The 16,323-nt window shown below is 39.9% G+C and overlaps 1 protein-coding gene across 2 annotated transcripts in view; it reads right to left on the bottom strand.

The window, feature by feature from the left end:
• Positions 1-15,665, bottom strand: part of LOC116945573 (protein AMN1 homolog) — a 34,829-nt gene extending 19,164 nt beyond the window's left edge. Inside the window, exons 1-3 of one of the 2 annotated variants that reach the window (XR_004403349.2) lie at positions 15,385-15,665; positions 6,782-6,914; positions 1,891-2,020 (exon numbers count right to left, since the gene is read on the bottom strand). Coding sequence is in view for 1 of the 2 variants with exons in the window: in XM_032959998.2 (XP_032815889.2) it covers positions 1,891-2,020; positions 6,782-6,914; positions 15,385-15,449 (328 nt within the window). In the remaining variant the exon portion in view is untranslated. The remainder of the gene's footprint in view (positions 1-1,890; positions 2,021-6,781; positions 6,915-15,384) is intronic. The other variant, XM_032959998.2, reaches the window with a different exon arrangement.
• Positions 15,666-16,323: the final 658 nt, after the last annotated feature.

The raw sequence follows: 16,323 nt of genomic DNA, 5'->3' as shown, positions 1-16,323 counted from the left end.
ATTACAATAATGGAATTGAAATGCCTTTCGAATCCAGCTTTATCCTAAAGGGAGCATTGTATTTTTTTTTTTCCTCTTTAAGAACACAATTACAAAAGAAAATGTTCTGCTTTAAATGGTGTTAATGAATATACAATAATAGGGATGTTAATATTGAATAATTTCCAACAGTGCTGGATGTTAAAATACAAAACATATTAAAAAAAATTGTATTTAATATAGTTTAAATAGTAGGCCACATTTTAAAATAAAACCATTATCCATAGCATATGTAAATTGTCATGAAAAAAGCATGCGCGCACCGATTAAAAAAAAAGACTCCCACGAATGTAGCAAGACAACTGCACTGAATAAATTTTACAAGTAAAAGAACTACCTCAATTGTATGTCACAGTGACCTTTAAAAAACTAGTGATTTGTTCTAAGTGGCAATTTGCATATTTATTGCAATCAGCAGAGAAACACAAAAGGTTATTTGTAAATTAAACCATTTCCAGCATAGGGTCACCTATCACCAACAGACAAGAACAAAACAGAACATCCCTCATCCTAACCTGCATTATTGACAATCTGCCTTCAAACATTTTACAATTCAGATACTTTTAGAACTAAGGACCACAAACAGATTACAATGCCACATGACGGAACACATGACAATAGGCTAAAAGCAAGTGGCTTTATGCAAGCGTATTGTTTCTGGCTACTCAAAATGCAAATTTTATTCATGTTCTGCTAAGGCATCTTTTTGGTTTAAACAAATGTTAAGTCGTGTCGAGTGGGCTTTGATTAACCAGCTCACCTCTGTGATGGTAGACTAGGCAGCATGAGTGCTCCTCTGTTATGCGCATACACAATGAACGCGCTTTTCATTTATTTATTGGCCCATTGTTGCACTGCCCTTTGATTCTGCGGTATACCCATGCTTATTCTTAAAACATCGGTTGCATGGAATAAGGCATTGACATTTCATCAGAAATTAATGATAATCAGCAATTCATCAGGGCTACGCACAGAGAATTCTGCAAGTAGTCATGCAATGGACAAGCACTGGGACTTGCCCTATTGATTTAAGCTCTGTACAACATGGCATTTTATCTGAATTTCATTGCATTTTCCAATGAGAAGTCTTTGCGAGTGACTGAATTGTTATTATACTTTTTCACCAATATCAATCACAGCCAGGCAATTTTTCCCCCCCGGTACAAATTACTTCATTATGCGTGTATTTTACTGCAAATCAAGTTCATTATCGGATACGTAATAAGCAAAATGTAGTGTGACATTTCCTGCATACTTTTCATTGAATAAACTATTTGATAAATGCTGCTGGAATTTTTTACTGGATGCTTCGATAATAAAATACCTTACCGACACCGACACATTTGCAGTTAAGGGTTTAAGGCCAGTATCAATCACTAATGGATTGTGGTTTATTCCTTGTTCTTATCAATCAAAATTTTTAAAATATGAATGCACAATATTGTCTATGTGTGTAAAGTTTTGCTGGCTGCTTTCCTGAATGGCTGGCTGGCGTGCGGGCGGAAAGTGCACATGCGCAGTGGCGACATTGCCATGCACATTTGTCTGGCGACATCACCCACATCCAGTTGAGTTGATCTGGGTTCGTGCGTGCTGACATCACCCTCCACCCCAGCAATGTATCCAGTGTAAATGCAGTGCTAGTGTACAATAACATGGGTTTGGTCTTTTTTTGTGCTATCAATGGAATTACATTATTGTATCCTTATTCTACACGGAACATTCACAAACTTTTGCACATGTACAATGTGAAAAATATTTTAAGCTACTAAACTCGAATATACTATATATATCAAGCATCTGCCTATTTTAATTCAATAATATTTTGTGAATGTTGTGCAATCTACATACCTTCGGATGTGACATTGGTGTTGTTGAGTATTAATACGAGAAGGAGCTTGCATGAAGTCAGCTGCCTCAGGCACTCATCCGTGATTCTGCACCGAGAGAAGTTCAACTTTTTCACCTGAGGGTTCACAAACTGCCACAACAGACCCCACCGATAGATATGGTCAAGGCACAGGTTTCATTCACACCCTTTACATGCCGTCTGCATGGAACATACTTAAAGGCACAATCTACTGCCTGCAATCACACTGTTTGTAAAATAAAATAGACAAACATATGTTCAGTGTTTTGCATTCTGCAGGCAAAATATCACGAAGATTCATTAGATAGAAGTCATTAGACTTTCATATATGTTGAACTTCTTTCGCACCATATGTAGCCAAGCGTCCACATCAGGTGTGGAGGAAGGACAACAAACTAAAAACAAAAATAACTTTTAAAGAAATTAGTTTTCAATCTATATTTAAAAGTGCATATTCTCCAGTGTCTCCCTAATATCGGAAGGCACAGCATTCCAGATGGCCAGAGAAGTACATACAAACGTGCACGATGCAGTGACCGTATTTATTCAATTGCTAGCCAATAGCCACTGCGAGGATGACCAGTTTGTGCGATGGTTTATGTTCCTTGACGAGATCATCAAGTTATTGTTGTTCATTTATACTTGAGATGTTGCTGAAATGAAGTGTGTACATGAACGACCTGTTGATTTGTCAGTCCACTGCTGAATGAGTGCCACCCTACTATGTCTTGCAGACCATGAAGGGTACATGGCTACAGTACACCACAATGCCCAGTAGAAATCTATTTTTGTACATGGTCCTTGCACATCCAAGCACTATCCAGGCTGAAAGCTGCTTAGCTTCGAGGTCTGATGGGATCAGGCACATTCCAGGTGATTTGGTCAAAGCATAATTATTAGCATCGTTTTCCAAATTTAGGCACACTGTATTATTATAACTTTCAAGCTGCATTTAAAACAAGGGTGGGGAACCTTTTTTCTGCCAAGGGCCATTTGGATATTTGTAACATCATTCGCGGGCCATACAAAATTAGCAACTTAAAAATTAGCCTGTTATATTTGGTCAAACATTTAATTAACTCACCCCTAATGTGATGGCTGGAACTGCTTCTCTTTGGTGAGGCGTGTGATGTTAGCTGGTATTGATGATGTTGCTACTCGCAACTGCTTTTGCAGGTTTGCTCCTAGATTGATTGAATTTCGAGTCCTGCCTGCGGTTGCCTTGGCAGGGCCAGATCAAATGATTTTGCGGGCCTTATACGGCCCGCAGACCGGACATTCCCCACCCCTGATCTAGAATCATATAAAGTAGCAATAGACTTAGTATCAAAAACAAGTGTTTCTACATGCAGTCAACAATTTCGGCATATCAGTGAGTCGTTAGAGTCTACGCATACTCATACTGTACCACATCACCATCACCAGTAATTGGTGTCTTCTTGGATGCTGCATAATTAATATAATCTGCATATCTGCACTTCGTCAGAGCCATTTCCCTCCAATGGTATATTGATGTACAGTGAGGGAAAAAGTATTTGATCCCCTGCTGATTTTGTACGTTTGCCCACTGACAAAGAAATGATCAGTCTATAAATTTAATGGTAGGTTTATTTGAGCAGTGAGAGACAGAATAACAACAACAAAAAATCCAGAAAAACGCATGTCAAAAATGTTATAAATTGATTTGCATTTTAATGAAGGAAATAAGTATTTGACCCCTCTGCAAAACATGACTTAGTACTTGGTGGCAAAACCCTTGTTGGCAATCACAGAGGTCAGACGTTTCTTGTAGTTGGCCACCAGGTTTGCACATATCTCAGGAGGGATTTTGTCCCACTCCTCTTTGCAGATCTTCTCCAAGTCATTAAGGTTTCGAGGATCAAGGTCTGGAGACTGGCTAGGCCACTCCAGGACCTGAATGTGCTTCTTCTTGAGCCACTCCTTTGTTGCCTTGGCCGTGTTTTTGGTCATTGTCATGCTGGAATACCCATCCACGACCCATTTTCAATGCCCTGGCTGAGGGAAGGAGGTTCTCACCCAAGATTTGACGGTCCATCGTCCCTTTGATGCGGTGAAGTTGTCCTGTCCCCTTAGCAGAAAAACACCCCCAAAGCATAATGTTTCCACCTCCATATTTGACGGTGGGGATGGTGTTCTTGGGGTCATAGGCAGCATTCCTCCTCCTCCAAACACGGCGAGTTGAGTTGATGCCAAAAAGCTCCACTTTGGTCTCATCTGACCAGAACACCTTCACCCAGTTGTCCTCTGAATCATTCAGATGTTCATTGGAAAAATTCAGACGGGCATGTATACGTGCTTTCTTGAGCAGGGGGACCTTGCGGGGGCTGCAGGATTTCAGTCCTTCACGGCGTAGTGTGGTACCAATTGTTTTCTTGGTGACTATGGTCCCAGCTACCTTGAGATCATTGACAAGATTCTCCCGTGTAGTTCTGGGCTGATTCCTCACCGTTCTCATGATCATTGCAACTCCACGAGGTGAGATCTTGCATGGAGCCCCAGGCCGAGGGAGATTGATAGTTCTTTTGTGTTTCTTCCATTTGCGAATAATCGCACCAACTGTTGTCACCTTCTCACCAAGCTGCTTGGCAATGGTCTTGTAGCCCATTCCAGCCTTGTGTAGGCCTACAATCTTGTCCCTGACATCCTTGGAGAGCTCTTTGGTCTTGGCCATGGTGGAGAGTTTGGAATCTGATTGATTGATTGCTTCTGTGGACAGGTGTCTTTAATACAGGTAACAAGCTGAGATTAGGAGCACTCCCTTTAAGAGTGTGCTCCTAATCTCAGCTCGTTACCGGTATAAAAGACACCTGGGAGCCAGAAATCTTTCTGATTGAGAGGGGGTCAAATACTTATTTCCCTCATTAAAATGCAAATCAATTTATAACATTTTTGACATGTGTTTTTCTGGATTTTGTTGTTGTTATTCTGTCTCTCACTGTTCAAATAAACCTACCATTAGGTGTCAGTGGGCAAACGTACAAAATCAGCAGGGGATTAAATACTTTTTTCCCCTCACTGTAGTTCATTCTTAAATGATTTGATATGTACTGTCAGCAATGATGTTACATTATGCCTACTGTCAGAAAGGACTTAATTCAATTAAAATGTTAACATCCTCTAAGATACTTCAGTGTCTGTGTGCTCAAATGTTAAGTGTGTAATGGCAACATGCCAGCATTGCCCGGCTGCCCACAATTTTGTTTTTTGTTGTTCATGCTTGCTAATATTCACAAACATTCTTTTGCCAGTGTGCAGTATTCAAATCTCTGCATCGTTGGTAAGAGCCTCAACATTGTTTGGTGAATGTTTATGAAAATCTCCAGTATAGCATTACATCACAGATATGCAGCAGTCAAAGGGATATTTTTCGCACAAATGATGTTCTGCTATATAATACGGTTATGGTTGCTCTATTTGTTGCACATGCAGATCTAAATTCAAACGTGTGCAGCTCAGATTTACGTTTCTGCTTGTCACATTGAATAACAACCACAGCCGTGTAAACAGTCATGGTCTTTGTAATTTATTGGAAAAACCCCTCCATGACTTATATGTGAAATTACACAAACCTACTTGTGCAATACAGCATTTGTTTCCCTTAAGCAATTGGTGTCATTCAACAAATAACAGCTGAACCAATTCTCTCATTCTCAACTAAAAATTCTCAACTTAGCATAGTGGAGCAGTTAAGGACTGTAACTCAACTGCCCAACCATTCTGCCTGCTGTTCACTTGAGAAAAAACCTTAGCATAAAACAAGACATTCTCTCTATCTCCCTTCATTTGAGGTGTAAATTGTGTCAACTGCGCAAGTTCATAGATGACATACTACTGCACTGTGGGCTAATGGGTATGTGGGAGAAAAAACAATGTAACTTAAATTTTTATTTAAAGCTTTTGTGACTGCAGGGATTCATATTCTTGGTTCTTTCAGTAAAATCATGTAGAAGGGAAACAATAAAATAATAAAAATATAAAACAATAAAATTATCACGACGTTTCGACTGCAACACAAGCAATCATCATCAGGTGTGAAAACCACAGCAAAATTTTTTGAAAAAAGTGGTAGGTTTTTTTTAACGATAGCACCACGGAGAGCAATTTGACAATTTGTTCAGATGGACGAGTCCATCTATGTTCGGAAAAGAGGAGGGGGGAGACGAAAAATAATGGATGCGGTCTGAAAGCCACCGTAAGCGGGAACAATCAATTAAGACCCGAAATGGTTTATCAAATCCTTCCAATGATTGCTAAGCCAGAATCAATCTTCTCGTTTGAAATTGTCTGTGTTTGTATATATGGATAGCCTCATGAACGAATCTCTCATGGTAGCCAGATGGCTTGCAAAGAACCTCTGTCTTGGAGAAGTCAATGTCATGTGAGCCTAATGAATTATAACAGTGATCTGCCACGGCCGAGGTGTTGGTCCTACCGTGTTTTAGGTCTGCTTTGTGTTCACGAATGCGGTCCGAGACATGTCTTTTGGTTTCTCCAGTGTAACTACTACCACAGAGGCATCTTTTACAGACGGAACCAGAACACGGATTTTATGTAAATTATCAAATTTTCTTGCTGTGGTTTTCACAACTGATGATGATTGCTTGTGTTGCAGTCGAAACGTCGCGATAATTTTATTGTTTTAAATTTTTATTATTTTGTTTCCCTTCTACGTGACTTTACCGAAAGAACCCAGAATGTAATGTAACTTAAATCAAATAAGAAAAAGACAAATTCACTTTAACCCTATTTAATGATGCATTGGAAATGTTAAGACGTTGTATATTCTCAAAGTCGCAATACTGCTCTTACTAAAATGTAACAAAAAATGTGGTTAATGATCAGAAAACACACCTTGCCGATGTTCTGGTCAGTGATCTCTCCTTGCTTGACCAGCAGGTAGAGGAGTTTGGTTTTAAGGTTGTGCGGCAACTGCTCCACCTCCCCGGAATAGCGTGGGAATGCACGCGCCACAATCTGCAAACTCCTGTGAAACAACGTCGAGGTCAGTATGTACGAATGTCTTCACGGCTTGCTGCATCTCGCCATATTTTTTGTTGAGTTTGTTGTCCTTCCACCGCACCTCCGATTAGCACAGTTGACTGCATACGGTGTGAAAGAAGTTCAACATATATGCCGAATATTGTACATCATGGAACGCCTTTCACTGGTACCTCCCATAATGCACCGTTTAAAGTAAACCATGTAGATTTATGCAGTTTATTCTAGTCACACTATTTTAGCAATGTCGCCTGGAGCTATAACAATGAGTTATGGATACCCAGGGCAACAACGAAAATTGCATTCAAATAAAGAGCAATTCTAGTTTTTCTAACATTATTTATGGACAGGACATTAAAAAAAAACTAAATAAAAGATGTACGCTTCATATTATATATTTTGTATGCACTAGCGTGAAAAAATACAAAGTGATAATGTATAAAAGGTATTGCAAACTGAATTTTAATACTTATTTAATATTTGACAGTTGTAATAAAAACATGTATTCACAAGACCACTTGGCTAATATTTATATGGAATTTTCAAAGCTTTGTTAAAAAGAAAGTTCGATTGTATGTGTAATTACACTCAATCACAAATCTTATGTTGAGCATTAAACAAAAAAATGTCAGCACATATTAGTGCATGCCTGTAAAATCTAAAATAGTACATCTATAAAAATGTAATGAGGGTGAATGGCAACTAGGATTTAAGCTCAAGCCATGGTTTGATGTTTAACCACATCCGAATTTGCATGAGCTTCACGGAGTACAAAATTACGAAGCATCACTTGCATTATGCTTCCAGCTACATTCCTCCAAAGGCCAATTAGTCCCAGAACATTAATTAATCAACAGTGCCATTAGATGGAGTGCAAGACATTGTAGTTAACACTTTATCACTTCGTGTATATCAAACTGCCGAAAGGAAATAATTGGCATATTTACGATGATACTAAGGGGAAATCAAAAAAGTTTTGATGACAAAATAAAAAGTCACATCAGCAAAGGTGAACTTATTTTAAAGGTAATTATTCTATGTACAAATGGCATAAGTCCAATGTGTTCTGGTGTATACAGGCATACATCTTATAGCGATTCCTCTTAAAGCTATGTTTCGTTATAACGCCCTTTGTCCTCGAGGGAAAATCCTTCGAGGATCAGCCCATATGTGGAAGTAGGCATGGCGTTGCCCCTAAGGGCGTGTCATTGCCCATATATGGTCTTATGGAACCTGAATCGGTGATTATCGATTCATTGAGGGGTTAATCGCTGCATCGATCATTGGTGATCCATGGATCGAGTAATCCCATTGGTTAGGACTTTATAGCTTCCCAGGGAATGTGTTTATAGAAGACGGTGGTTTATCCGATGCAAGCTCTCACCGAATGCACTGTGGTGAGTACAGAACCTATTGTAATTTTTTTAATGTAATCATTAAACGTTATTTAATTTATGAAATGCTTTAATACATTTATCATGTCTACACTATCATTATTAAGGCTATTACTGATACCTCAATGAAGCTCATATACAGGTAAAAAAATAGCGGTCGGTAATGCATCTCCATTGTAACCATGTTATAATGTTGTCCAATAGCGCTGTTTCTTATAGCCCTCCATTTACTAAGAATGCATCCCGAGAGCTATACGAGGTATACCTGTATATTTGTCCTATAACCACTACAATTCATGTTTCCATATTCACAAAAACACAATTTATTACTTCATGTGCAAGGTGCTGAATGAGTATGCTATTGTGTATGTATAAACATTGCTGTACCCAAATACATGCATGCATTAACTTTACAGCTCTGGATTGCCAGGTCTTTCTTACCAAAACGTCAAAAATCTTAATGAAATCTTACATATTGGAACATATATATGTCCAAGTCAAGCTGAACTCGTCTCCTTTGTGGTGCTGAGATAGTGTTATACATTCCACATTTGCCCTTGATTGTACACCTTTGAATGTTGAAGCGCTTACATTGCGTTGCATAATTTGAAAATGATTGTTATTCTGTATCTTATGTTATTTGTTATGTATGATAACGATCTGATATCTCGTATAAGGCACTTAGTGGGTCTCTCTTACAAAGCAGGCTATGACTGAATATTATTCACCTGCATCACCAAATAATACTGAACTGAACCGAATATTTCTATCAATCTATCGATAGAACAATCGTTTTCTTGAAAATAGTTTTTTCCCCTTTTTTCTGGCAACAAAAAAACACCTTGTACAAGGAATCATATCTGCATTAACCACAATACTTGTGGTCAGTATGCAAACAAAAACACTCTGATAATATATGAATTGTCTTTGAAACTGATTGGTCCACACCAGAGACAGCTTTCTTTTGATCCTCATCTCAAACGGTGTTAGACCAGAGGACGCCAAAAGCCCTAACACATGTTTGAGAAGAGGCTCAAAAGAAAGCTGTCTCTGGTGTGGACCAATCAGTTTCAAAGACAATGCATATATTATCAGAGGATGTTTTTATTTGCATTCTGACCACAAGTATTGCGGTTAATGCAGACATGATTCCTTGTAAAAGGTGTTTTTTTTTGTTTCCAGAAAAAAGGGGAAAAAACCTATTCTCATATTTTGGTACTGGCAAAAGAGGTCCCATGATGTAATCGCTATTTTATCTTCAGTGTAACTGATTGATCAACTTTTGACAGATGATGGACTGGATAAACTCCTTAATGGGATTTAAACTCACGATCTTGCCAATGTGAATTGGGTGCTCTAACCATTGCCACCATGTTAAATATCCTATCTGAGAAACACTAGTATATATAAAAAAAACATGTCTATTAAAATAAATACAAATGATCGTGGACAAGCAATTTCCGATTGCAAATTATAGCACCGGATTTAAATTATGTTCTGGAAGAGTTAGAAAGCTTATATGCAACCAACAGTCAAGTCTATCCTTATAACAAGACAATCTGTAATATATCTCTTTTTTTATTTGGGTCCCAAAATTATGGCAGAGAGGTGGACTAGTTTTACGCATGGCAAAGGGTCTGCCTAACGTTCTTAATTGCTTTAAGTCTCACGTTTAACACTTACAAATATACAATTCTCATCATCAGTGAACCAAGTAATTAGTGTCCCGTGAAGAATTATGTCAAAGCCAATAGAAGGCGCCACTAACGCTTACTACACTGTACTATATATTACACAATATATTATAAATACAACCAGCCGCATGACATTGAATTAGATTTAAATGTTAACTGTTTGTTTTTGCCCGTAATTAGTATATTTTTTTCTGTGTGGCAATGTTGAAGCACAATTTTCATTGTGACAGGCTGTGATCACTTCATGTGTTGAATTTACTGGGTACAAAGACCACCCTGACAATCTGGAGGTTGTCCAAGAGAATCATGTTGAGTTTTTTTGTGTGCATGAGAATCAAGTAAATTTCATTTCAATTTCTCTATTTGGGCTCCTCCATGTCAATTTTATTCACGACTCATTTTTGAAAAAAGGCGTTCATTACAGTTATCTTAATTTTCATGCTGGCTGGAAACTACAGTATTAAGATGTTCTCCTATCTCCCATTTATCCCCATATGCCACCTTTACTCAGCTTCAGCTCAAATGTGGATCTTTTACTTACACTGAAGTCACACATTATGATGATATAGTTTACTTTGTCATTATTTATAAGTATCTTAAGTTCTTCATATATTTAGTCATGGCTATGATAGATTTATCATAGATTTAGTCATGTTGGTGCTTATATTTAAATAATATTTAACTTGCAGTGATTCAAGATCCTTATTGTTAGCTGTGCAAATCTATCTGTGAATATTATTGAATTCTAAAACTCTATGCTTGATTTCCCACTCCTCAGTTATTCCTCTGATAAAAAAAGAAAACCCGTTTCACTATTAAAATGTATGGTATTCTCTGCTGTCCTCATCTCACCGAGTTCAAATATGTCCCAATTTACTTCTCTTAGTTCTGTCTCCATTTCTACAATATTTTATTTGCCAAAATATGCGTGTTTTATGTAACAACGGTCAAATACAGCTGCCATCATTCAGGAGGAAAACCCATATTTTTGGAAACAAGTACCGGTAATGTGAGCATGACAGAAAAAAAAGGAAGTTGGTGATTGGTAATTAAAAAATAGCAGTCTTAAGAGATCATGATTGAACCATTATGTGTATGCCACACAATATTAAAACGAATTCAGTATTTTTTGTTATTGAAAATTATAATAGTAAAAATATATCCCAGGATTTGTTTTCACAAGAGTAAGTTGCAGAGGTCATGCAAGTAAGTAAATAGTGCCCTTTGTAGAAAGAAAACTGGGAAAGCTCCTTGACCGGATGGACTATGTGGCACATCGAAAAAGTGGGAACAGATTTTGAGTATGAAAAATTGTGACTTCAGTATTTACTAATTTTCTACATAGAAAATACCATAATTGTGATCAAAATTACTTGGAGAATTACAGGCTCATTATTCCTCTTTGTGCATACAGACATATAAAGTGTTCAAGGGGATCATTGCAAACACAATCATGCAAAACTTAGATGCCAACCAACTGTTTGAGCGAGCTGGTTTTAAGAAAGGATTCTCTCTCATTGAGCACACACACTATGAATAACATACTGAAAATGTTTAAATATCAAATACCATTATGCCTAGCCTTTGTAGACTATGAAAAGGCAACTTACTGGAAGTGATGCAGTCATCCAAGTTCTCACAAACACAGCCTAAAAAAAATATTTAGAAATAATTAAAATAATTTACATGAATGGTACAGCTACAATGAGATTGCATGAAATATCAAAATACACGTGGAGTCAGACATGATTTCACCACAATTATTCACCACTTGCTCAGCACTCTATAGATTAGCAGCATATTATGGTTATCTAAGGAGGGCCAAACTTTGACTCCTTGTCTATTATAAATGACAACATTAATGGCAATGTCATCATGGCCAATGCCGATCCTCCCACCACATTTCGCTATCGCTTCCTTCCTTCTGCTAAATCCTATACAGTGAGGGAAAAAAGTATTTGATCCCCTGCTGATTTTGTACGTTTGCCCACTGACAAAGAAATGATCAGTCTATAATTTTAATGGTAGGTTTATTTGAACAGTGAGAGACAGAATAACAACAAAAATTTTATAAATTGATTTGCATTTTAATGAGGGAAATAAGTATTTGACCCCCTCTAAATCAGAAAGATTTCTGGCTCCCAGGTGTCTTTTATACAAGTAACGAGCTGAGATTAGGATCACACTCTTAAAGGGAGTGCTCCTAATCTCAGCTTGTTACCTGTATAAAAGACACCTGTCCACAGAAGCAATCAATCAGATTCCAAACTCTCCACCATGGCCAAGACCAAAGAGCTCTCCAAGGATGTCAGGGACAAGATTGTAGACCTACACAAGGCTGGAATGGGCTACAAGACCATTAAAGTATTAAAGCTTTCGTGACTGCATAAAATTACTCATTGGTTTTTCCGGTAAAGTCACGTATGTAGAAATACAATAAAATTATATTAAAACAAAAAACAATCACGACGTTTTGATCACAACGCAAGCGATCTTCATCAGGTGTCAAGAACAAATCACGGAGGTAAATACAACAAAAAGATGAGAGACGAGAAGTCAACAAACCTGAAAAAACATTATGTGAAGCACATCCAGTCAGGCCAACAACACAGTTATACACTTCCTGGCGGACCACGAATTTCAGAAGAGTGTTTAAATTTCGTGTTCAACCTTTGGATTGCACATACCAGCATAGATAGAATGAAAAATACGAGGTACACGGTCTTGTATATGTATTTCTACCGACCGTGTACCTCGTATTTTTAATTCTATGCTGGTATGTGCAATCCAAAGGTTGAACACGGAATTTAACACTCTTCTGAAATTCGTGGTCCGCCAGGAAGTGTCTGTGTTGTTGGCCTGACTGGATGTGCTTCACATAATGTTTTTTCAGGTTTGTTGAATTCTCGTCTCTCATCTTTTTGTTGTATTTAACTCCGTGATTTGTTCTTGACACCTGATGAAGATCGCTTGCATTGTGATCGAAACGTCGTGATTGTTTTTTGTTTTAATATAATTTTATTGTATTTCTACATACGTGACTTTACCGAAAAAAACATTGAGTACTACAAGACCATTGCCAAGCAGCTTGGTGAGAAGGTGGCAACAGTTGGTGTGATTATTCGCAAATGGAAGAAACACAAAATAACTATCAATCTCCCTCGGCCTGGGGCTCCATGCAAGATCTCACCTCGTGGAGTTGCAATGATCATGAGAACGGTGAGTAATCAGCCCAGAACTACACGGGAGGATCTTGTCAATGATCTCAAAGCAGCTGGGACCATAGTCACCAAGAAAACAATTAGTAACACACTATGGCGTGAAGGACTGAAATCCTGCAGCGCCCGCAAGGTCCCCCTGCTCAAGAAAGCACATATACATGCCCGTCTGAAGTTTACCAATGAACATCTGAATGATTCAGAGGACAACTGGGTGAAAGTGTTGTGGTCAGATGAAACCAAAATGGAGCTCTTTGGCATCAACTCAACTCGCCGTGTTTGGAGGAGGAGGAATGCTGCCTATGACCCCAAGAACACCATCCCCACCGTCAAACATGGAGGTGAAAACATTATGCTTTGGGGGTGTTTTTCTGCTAAGGGGACAGGACAACTTCACCGCATCAAAGGGACGATGGACGGGGCCATGTACCGTCAAATCTTGGGTGAGAACCTCCTTCCCTCAACCAGGGCATTGAAAATGGGTCGTGGATGGGTATTCCAGCATGACAATGACCCAAAACACACGGCTAAGGCAACAAAGGAGTGGCTCAAGAAGAAGCACATTAAGGTCCTGGAGTGGCCTAGCCAGTCTCCAGACCTTAATCCCATAGAAAATATGTGGAGGGAGCTGAAGGTTCGAATTGCCAAACGTCAGCCTCGAAACCTTAATGACTTGGAGAAGATCTGCAAAGAGTGGGACAAAATCCCTCCTGAGATGTGTGCAAACCTGGTGACCAACTAGAAGAAACGTCTGACCTCTGATTGCCAACAAGGGTTTTGCCACCAAGTACTAAGTCATGTTTTGCAGAGGGGTCAAATACTTATTTCCTTCATTAAAATGCAAATCAATTTATAACATTTTTGACATGCGTTTTTCTGGATTTTTTTGTTGTTATTCTGTCTCTCACTGTTCAAATAAACCTAACATTAAAATTATAGACTGATCATTTCTTTGTCAGTGGGCAAACATACAAAATCAGCAGGGGATCAAATACTTTTTTCCCTCACTGTAACTGTTGCAAAGTGCACTGCAGACCTCCCATTATCCGCTCTGACAATATCCTACCCACATATCTTGCTTTTGGTCTTTCGTTTAGGAATGCCAACCTCTGGGGTTCTCAGTAACCTGCCCTTCGACATACCGTACGCTTGTCCCACCCATCACAGCCTTATCTTCTGATCATACCGACAGCACTTTCCTGCCACTTTCTTTTACAAACTTCCAAGTTGCTTACCCTATCCTAAATAAAAAAAAATGTAGCCTATTCCGCGCACAACTGCATTCAAGGGCTGTTTTCTTTTCCATTACAATAATACGAACTGTTTTTTTTGTTATCGAACATAAACACTGTATCACAGCCACATCACAAATGGGAAATTGTCCTAAATCCCTCCCTGTCCTTCTCAGCAGCATAAATGGATACCCCATATTTAGTGGATTCGCAGGTCGAACGTGGTGGAGTAAAGTGTGGGTGCTCCCACCTCTTCAAAAACGTCTGACCAGCGTGGAAGACTAAGCAAAAAAATACCCTCCAGAAGGATTCTGATAGATGCCTTTCCAGCTGGAATGGTATGATCAAGCAATTGCAGGGCTGCACCTGTATCCATTTGAAACCCCTAAAGATGAATGTTAGAGGCAGTAAAGCAAGTCGGTGGTGTTAATCTCCGTGCCATGTTCTCCCCACGTACGTGTGGGTTTGTGTAGATGCTCACCGAGCTATGACATTGTGGCATTGAAGGGATTCAATGAGTCTTGAAGGATGACCATTTTTGGGGGTTTTCAAAGACTGCCCCGTGTTGCGTAGGCGTGCGTGCGTGCGTACACATCCATCGTCTCGTGAGCGTGCGATTGCTTAGGAGCTGCGCCTTCACCGAGCTCTTTCTCTACCTCCAACATTACAAACATCGTCGACAGTGGCAATAATCTCGAACCCAAACAACGGGAGGCACACACGCGCGCACGCACGCACACACACAGCCCGAGAAAATGACCCCCTTGGGGCAGGTAAAACACCCACGGTCGTTTATTTATTATTCGCTTGACGCTAACATCGTTCGACGATGCGGCGATAAAAACCACAATGCACGACGAGAGGCAAGTGTATATTGAAAGGGGGGGAAAAAAACGGAATACGCAGAAAACAACTCACGCAGTAAGCAGGGTCTGCGGGGATCGCGCCTCGTCGACGATCATCGGCCATGCGCGCCCCGTCATGTTTGCCTCACGTCAAGACAACAACGGGGTGGGGGGGGTGGGGTAATGCAACAACTCGCTTTACAAACTAACAAAGAAAAACCACCGAGCGTGTGAGGGGGAAATGAACTAAGTCGAAGTAGGCCCACCACGAGCCTGGGCGGCGGCTTAAGCTGCGCCACCACTTCCCATTGAGCGTTGCAGAGCGAGCGTTTGGAAATCGTAGTTCGCATGGGGGTAGGGGAGGGGTTCCCTCGCTCGCGAGTCACGTGACCACGCGCGCTGCGCCAATCCGCGCTACGGATTCCAAAAAGCGATGCGCGAACGTCCGGGTGCCGTTGCCGTGGCAACCGAGACGCCAGCGTTCAATAAAATCCCTGCGACTGTACGATAAAATCTTAAACTGTACATCTTTTATTTTACCAGGGTAAGGCCCCACTGAGCTATATAGCTCTATTTAAATAAAAAAGCGACTTGGCCACACAAATGATAGCTCAAACGAAGTGGCTTATCGCGTGGACACGCGAATGCAGCGTGATTCTCAATGTGGAGGTGAAAAAAAAACCGGAGGGGCCCCGAGAAAAATCCACACGACCACGGGGGAGAGAGACACGCAAACTCCAAATATACAGCAGCAACAGCAGCAGGCGTCAGGGTGGGGATAAAAACCCACGACCTCCTGCACACCAGGCGAGGTAGTTAACATCTCCTAGCCACCGTGATGATGATGACAGAGAGAGAGACACGCAAACTCCAAATATACAGCAGCAGCAGCAGGCGTCAGGGTGGGGATACAAACCCACGACCTCCTGCACACCAGGCGAGGAAGTTAACATCTCCTAGCCACCGTGATGATGATGGGAGAGAGAGACACGCAAACTCCAAATATACAGCA

This window comes from Petromyzon marinus, chromosome 24, assembly GCF_048934315.1.
Source record: "Petromyzon marinus isolate PM22_M1 ecotype Great Lakes invasive population chromosome 24, UKy_Petmar_22M1.pri1.0, whole genome shotgun sequence".
Lineage (NCBI taxonomy): Eukaryota > Metazoa > Chordata > Hyperoartia > Petromyzontiformes > Petromyzontidae > Petromyzon > Petromyzon marinus.
This window is presented reverse-complemented; position numbering and strand designations above follow the sequence as displayed.